The following is a 13,967-nucleotide window of genomic DNA, read 5'->3' on the forward strand; positions in this document are numbered from 1 at the left end:
TTTAACGTGTAAATAAATAAATACATTAATGAAGCTATCTAACAAAAGTTAGAGCTTGAAAATAGTAGAAAAACCAGGATTTGAACCGGTCCCTTTCAAAAAGGAAAAAATTAATTCATTCTTGATTAGTTATTTTTTTATTGTAAAGCAAGAGCAACTTTAAATTTTTACGTATTTTGACACTAATGCGTTTCTTGAAGAAATAATAAATAAAGATGTTTGTCTATTGTTTAGGCCTACTGTCTATTAAACAGAGAATACAAATATGACTTGTTTATTAGTGGGAAACACTATATTAAAATATTCTAATCAGACAAACTGAAATTCACTTAAGTTTGCAGGTTTGCTGCGGAGGGAGTATTTGATCATTTTATGTCCTCCCTTCACATTTTAGGACACTAGCCCGGAACCGTTTTATTCATTACTTTGGATCAGGCTAGTCTTAAGAGGGTTACGGCATAATCAGGTTCACGTATATATATTATAAGAGCAGTTGATTTTTAACGGGATTTGAATTTGAGATCTCCAAGACTAAAGCCCTCCGATTAGCTAGTTTCTCCAGGATTTGTTACTGTAACAAAGCCACATCCTGATCCGATCTTAAATTTATATTTATGTAATTCTCAGTTAAGTGTAATAAATTCAATCAAACAATCCAGGAACTGAAAGGTTGTAAGCTCAACTACAACTAAAAACTTCCAAACTTCGCATAAATCTACAAGATTTCAGTAATAACAAAATCACAATATTTCAGTATGGGACGCTGAATGAATAGAGTTTATAAATTATGAAACGTCAAAAAAATTGTATAAACTGTTTAATGCAAAATGAAAACATTGGAGCGGCAGTGAGTGCAGAATGGTTGGATGTAGACATATCAGAGACGGCAGTTTCTGTCGTGTTGAAGTTCAATCTGAGTTGGTGGCGGCAAAAAGCTTAGTTGGCAGAGTAAAGAGGACTGATAGTCCGCAGAACACAACTGCGGCGTTGACGTAAGACAAAACTCCTCCGTAGTAGTAAGGACAATCTTCCACCCGATCACATTTCCTGTACGCATACAAGCACAATGTCAAATATATATTGTTATAAAAATTAGGTGTCTGCCAGTGGTGTCCTCACCATTGACTAAAAATTGACTAACATATAGGATTCATGTATCTTTTGGTAAAACCAGAGTGGTAACACTGTTCCCATGCTTTCTAGCTCCACTACACCACTGGTGTCTACCTGTCTTTTCATTCACGCACACATTACCGAATGTCCACAGGCACCACAGCTCTGATGTAAACCAAAGTTTGATAGCTAGAAGAGAACGAGTTGAGCACAAGTGCATACTGTGTAGTTCCAAAAGGTATAGGTGTAAGTTTATGATTCAAGTGTTTTATTACACATATCTTTATTTAACTTACTTTCTGAAGTAGGTACATATAAATGGGACGTCTACATTATTATTTAATCGACAATGGTATTGTAAACTACACTGATTTATTTGAGAAAGATTAAGCTGTGCAAAACCTTAGCAAATTTGTAAATTGTTGATGGAGCCGATGATTTTGGCTATTGTTTGTGCCAACACTTACATCTCCTCTATGATGATGACAGCGAGTCCGTTGAGCAGTTTGTCGGCCGTTGTGACGACACTGTAGACGAGAGCACCACACTCCGTGTCTGGTCCGATCAGGTTGGCTGTGACACACAGACTGACAACCATTGTGATAGAGCTACCTGCGCCTGAAACAAGCAAACTATTATAGTATAGGGAATGTCTCGATACAGTATACCCTCCCTAATAACCTAAAAGGTTAAAACAAGTAACTATGTATATGTAGGCCTATATGTACAATATTGTAGAAATAAATTCATTATTTGTCATCTACATATATATATATATACCATTTCAAATAATTTATTTATGTAATAAACCAGTGACTCGTAAACCCCCACTGCTGTAAAAATTACGGTTAAAAAATTATTGCAAATTCTGTTATTTTACCCATAAAATATCATAGTTACTCTCATTTACCCATGATATAGGTTATTGACAGACTGCTATTAACAAGGTAATGGGAGAAGGTATGTGTCAGACTGCTGGTTAACATTTGAAATTTTGAATTAAAATACTATTTTATATACTTTCCAAAACTTTTTGGCCCACAATGATTTACCTTAACTAAGTTTTTCCACAACAGCACTATCGCTACAATAAAAACTTGAACAAATTACCAAATAGTATGGCCACTCCAAACACTTTGGTTGTATCGTCCGTCTTGGCGTAGCTGAAATGTACTAGGACACAGCCTAGTAGACAGAAAGCACTGCCGATGAAATATGTGATCTGAAACAGTGGTGTACAATATAATAACAATGTATAATATAAATAAAATATATGAATGGAGTGTTTTTGCATCACAAAATATGTTGATAACATTTTATAATTTGCACAACATTTTCAATGCTATTAATTTCACCACTCAGTTGCTGTTATTTTTTTATGTGTTAGTGATGTTTCTTATGTGGCCCGGGCGGACATCGACTTACGTACACATTTGTGGTGGCTTCTTTAATCATTTCTTGTTTGTCAACAAAGACCTTAATTGTTCAACCTTTTTGTAAAACAAACTGTGAAATGTTACATCTCATATTACAGTAAAAAAAACTACTGCACAAAGACTAAATATAATTTCTGTTTGTGATGACTTATAACAATTTTCATTTCCCATCAAACTTTCCCATAGTCAAAGACAAAAAATATTTCAATTACAAAAACAATTAACTGAAACTCCGTCTTACCCTAAGTCCACCACAGTTTTCACTGCAGAGCTTGACTATGAGTGCAGCAAACGCAGACACCAAAAATGAAGCGAGGGGTACAGTAGCGAGAGCTCCGACTTGTGAGAGGATAGTCTCGTTGATAAACAGCGGAATGTAGACGAGACTGAGCGTCATGAAGAGACGACTGGACGTGTAAATGATCGCCACACTGTAGAGGTGCGGTGACTTGAAAAACTCTATAGACTTGGCCTTCAACGCCAACATCTCCTGTTTCCTTGGCAACCGCGGGGCGTGAGCGTAGTTCTTGAGCGACGTGTGGAATATGATCGTTCCTCCGATCCCGAGGATAGAAGTGAGGACAGCCAAGTCCTAGAAAATGTTTTATTTTAAAATATTGTTCTAACTCTGAATCACAGTAATTTTTAAAGAGTTAATTGGATTTAGGGTGCATATTTTTTTAAGATGAATAAAGGACCATTGTTGAGTGAGTGAGCTGAGGTAACAGATATGTCACAGAGAAGTAAGGTACAGAGGTAACATTCAAAAGTACACTTAGGTATCTTAATTTCATTATGTTGGTAGGTGTTAAAATGTATAGGTAAACTAAGGTTTTTCAGAATCACAGAATATAGGACCAAGGAGGGAGATTAACTCCCTTATAAAAACCTTGTTTGAAATTAACTGTTGCTCTCTGTGAGATTTCAGACGGATTGAGAGATTGTTTGGATAACAATTAATATTGTAAAATTTTTTTTAATAGCCTATATTGGTTTGTAGATATACAAATTCTGTGTTTAGCGGTTACAATTAAACCTTTTGTCAAGGGAGCGACCTCCTCCAGCATTGGTTTAGCATTAGCGCGCAGTTCGTTTTCTAAGCGGCCGAACTTTAGTAGCAATTCAGTTCCAATTGATTTAGTTTTATAAAATTTGCATTTGTTATCTCTTAGATTTTTAATATGAATAATGATTTGAGGTTTACATATTAATTTAATTTAAGATAGATTAGTCGAAGCCATTCCATGCACAAAACTTTATCCTAAGAATAATGGAATTTTAAGTTTATTTGATTTGAACGGGAAAACATTACTCAACATTAACAGCAGAGAAAGAAATGCACGGTAAAAAAAGCTTCACACAACCAGAAAATATATGTAAATTTTAAATCTTCTATAGCAAAATACTTGAAAACCGTATTATTTTATTTACCAGAAACCTCCAAGAATCTTCTGGTCCGATGAGTTTCATGTTCATGCCGTGAGAGGAGCTGAGGAACGCCCAAGCAACAAAGTACACTAGAATGTGAGCAGCCATTGATGCTGTGTACCTGCCATAAAAATTTACATTTTCAATCAACAGATAAAGTATTTCGTTAGAAAAAATCAAATTATCTCTGACATACTTAATGTTATTAAATATACATCAATGAATAGCTCCACTTTAGAAACATTCTTTTTGACCTTGATTATACTTCCAAAGTAATAAATTTTACATAATCGTCCTCCAAAGCTTCTTGATACTTACAGCGATACATGGTAATAAATACCAACTTTCTTCACATGCATTGGCTGAGCATAACTCTCAGAATACCGGATGTAAATCTCAACAAACTGTATGGCTGTAGCACTGACCTGTGTGCCGTAAGTTGAGCTCGCTCCTCAGTCAGTGTCGTAAGTTCGGGTAGTAGAGAGAGATGAGCAATCTGAACCACAGCCCATCCTACCTGGAACACAGATATGGAGATGCTGAAGTAGACCATTTGCGTCCACACTGGACCATCCACGATCTGCGCTGGCGTCGTGAAGATCAGCGGGAAACTGAACAGTACCAGAAGGCTTCCTGTCGGGAAATGAGTTAAAATTGTTACTTGCTCAGATAGAATTTATATGTTGTATAATACCATTGAGGATAAGTGCAAAAAGATTCATACAAGTTGTAAAATTCAGTGTGTGTTTAATGATTACATGTTGGTTTAAGATTGGTGCTGGTTAGCGTCGGTTTCATGTCGGTTACATTATTGAATGTGACTAATGTTTCTTGAATGTTTTAACTCTGTTATTTTAGAAAATGTTAATAATTTGAACTAAAATACTATGAAACCGGAGGATAAAAATAGTTTGTTAATAGATTGTAACATTGAGTTTTAAATGGTTTTCAATTTCTTGTAGCGACAAGAGACACAAACAACAAAGGAAGCTAACAAGCTCTTGAACTTGCAAAGTAGCTGGTGTTCTACCTATACCGAACAGAGCACCGACTGTTATCTAACTGTCTTCAGTTGATCTGTAAGATTTGTTGCAATGCAATACAAAAATAAAGTTAGTATTTAATGTGTGCATTAGTTATCAATGCCAGTTAAACCAAAAATAGCTTAAAATATAGGACATTTCCATCAATACAAAAGAAAATACAAATCTTCAAGGGGTTTATGGTTTTGTTGTCAATCTAAAATAACAAACACAATCTAATATATAAAAAAAAAAACAATTGTTACTCACCTATTAAATGCCATCGTTTCCTGTTGACAGTTCGATCCAACAGGTAGCCCGCCAGAGGGGTGGATGCAGCATCCACAGCTTGCCCTGAGAGAAGCATTGACTTTTATTCAATTTCGTAACAGAGGCATTTCCATACAGAAGACCAAATCAAAAAATTTTATTCATTTTGTGCATACATATACTTACGAGTGTGTTTCAAGTTACTTGAGGCATGTAACCTGCCTACCTTATAGAATATAGCATGTAGAAGTGTCAACCTTGGAGCCATTGTGAAGGGAAGACACCTGAATAATATACAACTCACAGGCAGGATGCCACAGTCTTAAAAACATTGTGGCTGACATGTATATTAACAATGTCTGCTACAACCGTAACAAAAATGAATAACATGTACTGTACCTGCCAAGGTAACCAAAACTAAAATAAGAAACTAATACAGGGCAAACACCTTAGATACCATAGACAATAAATCAAGGACTTTTCAGTTGTATTATCTTTGAGTCAATTACTTGATTGTGAATGAACTTTTTATATAGAAAAAAAATATTAATAGCAGTATTTTGATACTTTTAGAACATTTTGATAAGCCAGCAAAAGCTAAATTATGCAATGTAATAAACGGTACACTAGTGGCTGTGGTTAGTGCTCGGGAGTGTCCTGGGTTCCTGTATTCAAAACCCACCAATCACCTTGAATGAATCTTATCTATGTGATAACTTCGGTGACTCAAAGCCTATCACACCACCACGCTTTTTTAGTTAATCCACTTGTCTAGAAAAAAAAACAGATAAACCTCACTGTTGAGAGAACTTTCTAATCTATTTGGTGAATACTCCCTCGACTAAAACTAGACACTAGACAACAATTAGATAAAACCCATGCCTACCTATGAATAGTAAAAAGCCAGCATACACAGGTCCCAGTTCTGCAACCAGCTGCATGAATATAAGTGCGTAAGTGAACCATATCGCCGCACATATGTCGTTGTGGAAATGTCCGAGTCCATATGCCAGTTTCTGCGTAAGTGGCAGTTTACGATCGCTGAGGAACACGAGTGGTGTGTTCTCTTTTGGGGGTACGAGTCCATTTTTTAATTTCAATCCATTTTCCATGTTCCCTGCAAACAAAAAAACAGTTTGTAAAAATAGCCGTGGGAAATTGTAGTGGCTAGATTATAGGCTTGAATCCCACTAATCAAATGGGTTACTAATAAGGATTGAACCCGACTCTTGCACCAAAGTAAAATACAATAACCACACTTGTTTTTCAAAATACAACACACTCAATTTATCACCGAATGTAAATGGTTCATTGTACCTATCTATTCTATGATGCGGACATATTTTTGGAGATTTTGGTGAAAAAAGCTTTATTTTTTCCCTGATAAACCTAAAATACCCCCCTGCAGTAAACCTGCATACTAAGCGAATTTCTATTTTTCTGATTGGATTCTTACTGAAATATTTCCTCAAAAAATACATACTTCATTCAAATGCATTAGATTTATCGAGTAGGTAAAAGTGTTTTTTGACCAAAATGTTAACTAATGTTACCTAAATGTTAAAATATATTCATCTTAACAGTTGTTTTTTAACAATCGAATAGCAAGACAAATTTAAATGTAAATTTTTTTAATTGTCTCCATTGCCTTTAATTGCATAACACCTTAATATAGGCCTACAGTATTTTAATGGTTTTCCAATGTCTGTAATAAAAATTGGGAGTTTCCATCTTTTAAGAGTAAAAATTTGAAGAAAAAGTTTAAACTATTTTAAAATCCCCAAAATTGGTAGGTACTCTTTTCCCATGACCAGATCTTGCTGGTTCACAAACTCATTCAAAAGTTTATCAAGCTATACAGATTCATGCAAAATTTCCTCAAAACTGGACCAAAATAACTCGAGTTATCATGTTCACGGACAGGTTATATACCACATGAATTTGAACGGATGGTGTTTTTGGCCTCTCTGGGAACATCAAAATGATGAAATAAAACAGCCTCGGTTCTAGGTCTTATCATAAGACCTGTGGTAATATCTTATTATTCCTTGTATGGAAATTCCCTACAAAAATTAGTTGATAAAAGATAGAAACCTGCCACGTAGTGTGGCCTTTATGTATGGAAAGCTTGTAAAGCCACACACAAGCATTTGGTTTTACCCTTCATGAATGGTGGCCATTCCTTATCATCATCCAAAGATGACAGGGACTCTACGGGCATCCATATGTGCCGGATGGATTGCTCCTTTCTCTTCATCACCTTCCCTGACGTTAGAGATCTATATTGCACTGAAGTCGATATCATTTTTACATGAAACGGCGACTTTTTGTGATTCCCAAAATAGTAAATGGAACATTTCGCTTTAATCTTCTTTCTAAGTTTCGATGCGGTTTTTGAAAGTTTTTTTGAGTACTTTGAAATAATACCTGGAGGTTTTTTGTCTTCGGTACTTTCTTTGTAGACTGGACTGAAAATGACTGTCGAGGAGGTAGGTTCGCTTTTGTTCGGCACTTTCAGAATTATTTCTTCGTTTACCGCAGTTTCTTTACTTTCTTTCTTTTTCACTTTGTTCTCGTTTGGATCCGGAGGAAATTTGAAACCTCTCACAGAAACTATTTGCTTGTCGTAAAACACTTTACTTACAGGAATCTTTGTTGATTTCGGCGATGTTGGTGAATTTATTTTCTCTTTGAAAGAGTCTGTATTGGTTGACATCGCCACTTCTATCATTTGATGTTTTATTTTTACACAAAATATCGATGGAAATCAACACAAATAAATAAGAAACATTCTAGCTGCACCTATACTTTTGTGAAACTGTGAAAATTTTCAAAATTTGTATTTCACCCAGTTTAATCAAGTTATTTCCTGTCCAAAATATAAATGGTTGATGACACTACTTGGTGATACTGGTATTGACACAACACAACACTTTTGGCCAAAGAGATTAAATAGTTTTTAATTGTACAAATTTAACACACCATAAGGAAGCCTATCACATTTCACTGAGATTTCCCAGGGTGCATTGCTAGTTACATCTTTACATTCCTTGTATACATAACAAGGTATAGATAAAGAAGACCATAAATATTACAACAAACACACAACCTTGAAAACATACTCTTCTCTTTAGTAGAACAACATAATTTACCTTAATTGATGAATTTGTTGAATATTTGGTTATCAATGTTTGTAAACACAATAGCTGTCTACAACATTTAACATTTAAACAAAATTTAAACATGCAAACATGTGTTAATTGCAAAGATTTTGGTCTGAAAATCACCAAATAGAGAAGTCCCAATTTTTTATTTTTCTATTCATTTTTGTATTTTGTGACATTTTGACGATTTTAGAAAGGTTTTAGTCAGGGAGCAGTATGTTTTTTTTTTTTTTATGGTATCTGAGTCAAGAATTTACGCTGCTCTGGATCAAACCAGCAATGATATGACTGAAGGCGAGCAGAAAAACCTCGCGGCCGGTTCTAAAAATTTTCCACTAAAACTGAAAATGGTTGATTAGTACTTAAACGCTTTACTATTCTCAAGGAATATGTTAATAAAGAATATTGTCTATTGTCTAAACAGGTTTTTATATTCAACACTTGATTCTCTTGAGTAAACAGGTGTGGATGTGATAATTTTGAAGATGTCTTAAAGTGTTCAAAGAACGTTCCAAGTAAAATTCTTAACAATTCTCTGCATTTGTTTGAAATGTTACTGAACGTTAGCGCTACTAATATTGAAAATTTTGTATTTCCAATAGTATGTCTATTTTTCAAATACATTAATAAATTCCTTCAGCCTTTTTAAGTATTGGGTAAAAATGATATTAAAACATTACCAGATAAATGCAATTCTACGATTATAAAACAGAATATAAGTGTTTTCATTGTCCGTTGCAATTGAATACAGCTAGTCAGTCCTGATAGAGTAACTTGAAGCCCATTGTAAACTTATTGGCACTCAAGGCTGTGTATTACAAAATGACTAGACACCCTGTGACCTTGGAAGGTTTATACAGGCTCTTAAGAACAAGGTGTGTTGAGAATATATTTGTCATGCATCGTAGGTATTTTTTATAAAAAATTTATAGTGACTTCTTGATCAATATTGTACATGTTGTTAAATTTACAAAAAGAATATAGTACAAATTTGTCTAATAAAACATATTTTTATTTTTACACCTTTACTGTCGACTCGCAAGAAATAGACTAAACAATTACGTAGACTTGTAAATAAGTCATATAAAATGGCGAAGTGATGTTTGATTATTGATTTCGATTGGACACTCCAATCATCATCAGACCCAAATAGGCAATCTTTTTAAAGCACAAATCTTTTCACCATACTGTAGAGTATATACAACTTCTATCACTATATCCTTGATTATTACAATATTGAAAAAGAACACTTAAATAGGTGAATGAGAAATCATAAAATAAGAAAATTATCTTCCATTGGCATTATGTAAGAAACAGCCTTGTGTTTTATTCAGGAGTAGTAGGAGTAGGAATGTAGCGGAAGGGGGGGGGGAGGGCTGGATAAATCTAAGGCTTCAGTTGTTGGTCTGCTGAATCAGAAAAATTTAACAGAATCTATTAACATTCTTATATAACAAAAATCATATAGCTACTGTTTTAAACTGTGTAGTACGGTAAACCTTTTTGTATCAAATGTAATTTCCCATAAAATGTTCTTAAAAATATTCCAATAGTAAAATAAGTTGTGTTTGTACTTGAAGTATTGAAATGCCCGGTACTATAAAGTAAAAATTAGCGTTTTAATATTTTCAAAAAATACATTCATCCATAGGCATATAATTTTGAATGTAACGAAACTGAACAAAACCACAATACAGGCATTTCAAAATCATAAGCATTACATAATTGCTAAGTAAAATGAAGTGGAATAAATTTTTGTAAAGATTCTTACTTTTATTAAACACTGCTAAATTTTACTAGATAAAAACTTCAATCAAAATGTCAGCAACATTTGACCACAAACTAATTCAAGATGGCAAAGAATTTAAAATTAAAAAAAAAAAACAGCAATTCTCGTTTTTGTCAATTTTAATTAGGAAAATATAAACTTAAACTTTAGATAAATTACTTTAATTGATCTACTTTAATATTGAAATAAATTTATCATTTTATATTTTATTTGTCTGCTTTAGTCTACATTTTTGGCAATAAGTTTTTCCTGTGAATATCAATAATAAAACAGATGTATTTTATCCTATTGTATTTTTTTTTTTTACAGTTTACTAACCGATCAGCATTACATTGCTCTACAGGTTAGGTAATATAAGAAACAAAATAGGATTATTAATTACATTAACATAGGTAGAGGTCAGCTATGGGTAGCCCCTCAGGCACTATCGTCACTGTTTTAGCGGGTCGGACTGGAAAGGCGCTATCCACCAATGAAACAAAAATGAAAAAAAGGTTATAATAAAATATCTTGAAACAATCTGGGTTTTAGCCGGAGTCTCTGAATTTCAGAAGGTCGACCTGAGTTATAAAATCTAATGCTGCTGGTAGATGGCAGTTTCGTAAAGAATTTTAATGTCATTTTCTTGATGAAATCTTCTGTAGGTTTGATTCCCAGCTCTAAATGTATTTGACGGGTTCGAACATACCAGGGACATTATAGAATTATCCTTAAAACTTTATTTTGAAACGTCTGCAGTTTACGAATTGAGCTTGATGAAGCAGTTCCCCAAACCAGGCAGGCGTACAACAATAGCGGACGTAGAAGTGTTTTGTATGGAAGGGTTCCATTTTTAATAGACATACCGTACATGATTTTTCGTTGATTAAAGGAAACAATTTTGATAATCTGCCATAAGCCAAATTTAATTTTTATTAATATGAGATTTCCAATTTAACTTTCGGTCGAAGTATACACCTAAATATTTTATTGCTTGGTCAGGAGGGTTCCATGCAATCTGTTCATCTAGAATTTCAATATTTGGAGGATCTGACGGTTTTCGGAGGGTAAAAATCTTCACTTCACTCCTATTGTATCCTATTGTATTTATCCTCTTGTAAACTCACTATTTGTTGATTGTTTTTCTGTAACAATCACGTAAACTTTACATGCTTAGATTTTTTGTTATCGCAACAGATGTAAGCTATGTAAGTAGTACAGAGGAAATTATAACTGTTGTATTCTAGTTTGACTAGTTTGTAACTATTCAGTAAATAACAAGAAATAAATAGTAAACTTCTAAACACACTGCATAAATTGGACAGAAATATAGGTAACTGGTCTGTATATGGATAAAAATCTACATAAGAATATTTTGAAAAAAAGCTTAATTTGTAACACATATTAATGCATTATTTTGTAACTAGAGTTCAAATCCTTCGGGATAATCTTAAAGTAAAAATTATATACACTTCTTAGTATTAGCTCTCTTTGTTACTAAATCCTAAAAAAAACTTAACATTTAATAATAATAAGTCCTACATATTAATATAAGCTTGTTTTACGTCACATACAAATATGTACTCCTTATTGACTTTCAAATATGTTTTTAATTTGAATAAAGTTTGAATGATTCAATTTATACTGTCTCACAATTTAAAAAAAAAGTATTAAACTTATGCTCACCTAATATAAAGTGACTGTTTATATATCCATCATGCAGCACTGATAGCTCAGGCTAGACTGACCACTGAGTCTAGTTATATAACAACTGTCTGGCTCAGGTTACTTCTGCAGGGGCTTCGTTGTTAGATTAGGACATTCTAATATGCCACTGGCTTACTGTTAATTCTCACCTTTATAATATTCTCACATATAATGTTATTTTATAGAATAGGGATGTTGCAGTTATAAATATTTATACACTGGCTGCAGATGAGAAATTGTGTGTTTTGCATTGTTAACTCTCACCGATAGATTGCTGTATAGTTTGTTTAATAGTTGTTTCAACTAGTTAGATGTGCTCAAAGCCGTAATTATATAGAAAAATATACAAACTGTAATTTTAGGTGAGAAATTAAGTTATTTATATGAGCACAATCTAAATATGCCACCTAGCTCACTGATATCCTTTACCTAAGATAAAATGTTGACATAAAATTGTAAGGTTTTATGAAAAAAATTAGAGATGTTACAGACAAAATACGCCTCTCGCAGCTAACCTTTAGACCAAGCGAGTTTCCATTTTCCTGATGGATTTTCACTTGAAATGTTCTAAAACATTTCAAATTTATTCCTTATCTAAGTGGACATTAGATTTAACGAGTACCTTGCCTTAGTTACAGTTTATAATCATTACAATCCTGTTCTATCTGTTATCAGCAGTAACAATTAATATAAATCCAAATAAGCTTATTTCCTAATGTACTTCATTTAGATCAACAGCTGATCTTATGCCTTTATTTCTTTCTCCCCCTAACATTATGAAGAAAGTATTGTTTTTTTAAAAATTTTCGAGTTTGAAAATTTTGCTTATCGTTAGGTATGCTTATTGTTGCATTTTTGTTCGAAATATCAATGGTATACCTAATTTACAGTAACACAATCGTAACAAAATGATTAAACCACTTACCAAACAAATAGCCGCTGCTCGGCGCCCCCTCAGCCACGGCGCCTGGGGCAGCCTGCCCTGGTTGCCCCCCCTTCAGACAGCCCTGCTGACATCGGTTATCAATTAGTAGCTTTTAAATTTGCTAAAGGTGGCCAGCAGTGGCCACAATACGTCTGAGCGGTGAGGGACGTTCCAGAAAAGGCAGGAAAAGAGGATATTCAATGGTACACTTCAGTAGTGTCTAGCACTAGTGCTGGTGTCTTGGGCAAAGTCATGCACCAGCCCCCTTGATAACATGTACTACAACAACAATGCTCACAGTCGAGGAAGACCCTGTGCCCGGTGGGGTAGGAATTCCCGGACAGTGCTCGACATTCGGGCTCTCTAACGTTATGTCTCAAAATAGCGTGAAAAACGCTAATTTCAGCATATTGTTTTTAAAATTTTCCCGGTGGAGAGCCCCGGACCCAGAACAACTCCTGTTTCAAGTACACTCTTGCCCCTCCCCTCCTAGTTTTTATCCTGAGTACGCCCTTGTAGCTTACCTTTGAGCTAACTATGATTATTGATATTACAAGTTGATATTGTTATGTATATCACACATAACAAACCTAGCTCTATAATCCAGCGTTTATAAAGTGGCTTTATATGTCCGTGAATGGGGTCAGGTCAGGTTGCTTAGCTTTACAATACACATTTAACTGTACTTTTTGTGTCCATGCCAACTTTTCACATCCATTTAACACCCGAAATATATGGTAAATGGTAAACTATTTTGAAGAATACTTGATGACTTATTTCGTAAGAGCAATTTTCGTTAGGCCTTAATTTTGTTGAATGCAAATAAAACAAAATATAATGTCACAAAAAATAGGTTTATATTAATTCATATTATACTACCTACCCAAATTTGTTAGTTTATTGATTGCAAGAAATTGGTCTGTTTATTACTACTGTTGGAGTTTTTAGCAAATTTCCCCATAGGGAATAAGCTATTATTTTATTGAAGAATAACTCAGAAGGTGGGAAAATCTCTCAAAACTAGGTCCAAAATATGGATACTTTCCTCAAGTTAATAAAACAAAATTAATTTTTAATCATGATAATATTTCCAAACAATTTAAAAAGAAAATATCAGGTATGAAAATTTGTAAG

General features: G+C 33.9%; 1 protein-coding gene across 3 annotated transcripts; it reads right to left on the minus strand.

Moving 5' to 3' along the window:
• Nucleotides 1–800: 800 nt before the first annotated feature.
• On the minus strand, nt 801–11,966 carry LOC128996563 (major facilitator superfamily domain-containing protein 12-like). Of its 3 annotated transcripts, none has more exons than XM_054421958.1 (9): nt 11,888–11,966; nt 6,156–6,386; nt 5,270–5,353; nt 4,403–4,610; nt 3,981–4,098; nt 2,791–3,141; nt 2,224–2,335; nt 1,581–1,731; nt 801–1,047 (listed from the first exon to the last, which is right to left on the minus strand). In XM_054421958.1, exons 2-9 carry the CDS (start codon nt 6,379–6,381, stop codon nt 909–911), a joined length of 1,389 nt encoding a protein of 462 aa, XP_054277933.1. In that variant the 5' UTR covers nt 6,382–6,386; nt 11,888–11,966; the 3' UTR covers nt 801–908. The 3 variants fall into 3 exon arrangements, with proteins under 3 accessions (XP_054277933.1, XP_054277931.1, XP_054277932.1); XM_054421956.1 differs by lacking the exon at nt 11,888–11,966 and adding an exon at nt 7,430–8,355; XM_054421957.1 differs by lacking the exon at nt 11,888–11,966 and adding an exon at nt 7,697–8,338.
• Nucleotides 11,967–13,967: the final 2,001 nt, after the last annotated feature.

Source organism: Macrosteles quadrilineatus, unplaced genomic scaffold (genome assembly GCF_028750875.1).
Source record: "Macrosteles quadrilineatus isolate MER2022 unplaced genomic scaffold, UCM_ALF_1.0 Scaffold_6__1_contigs__length_79288215, whole genome shotgun sequence".
NCBI classification, from domain to species: domain Eukaryota; kingdom Metazoa; phylum Arthropoda; class Insecta; order Hemiptera; family Cicadellidae; genus Macrosteles; species Macrosteles quadrilineatus.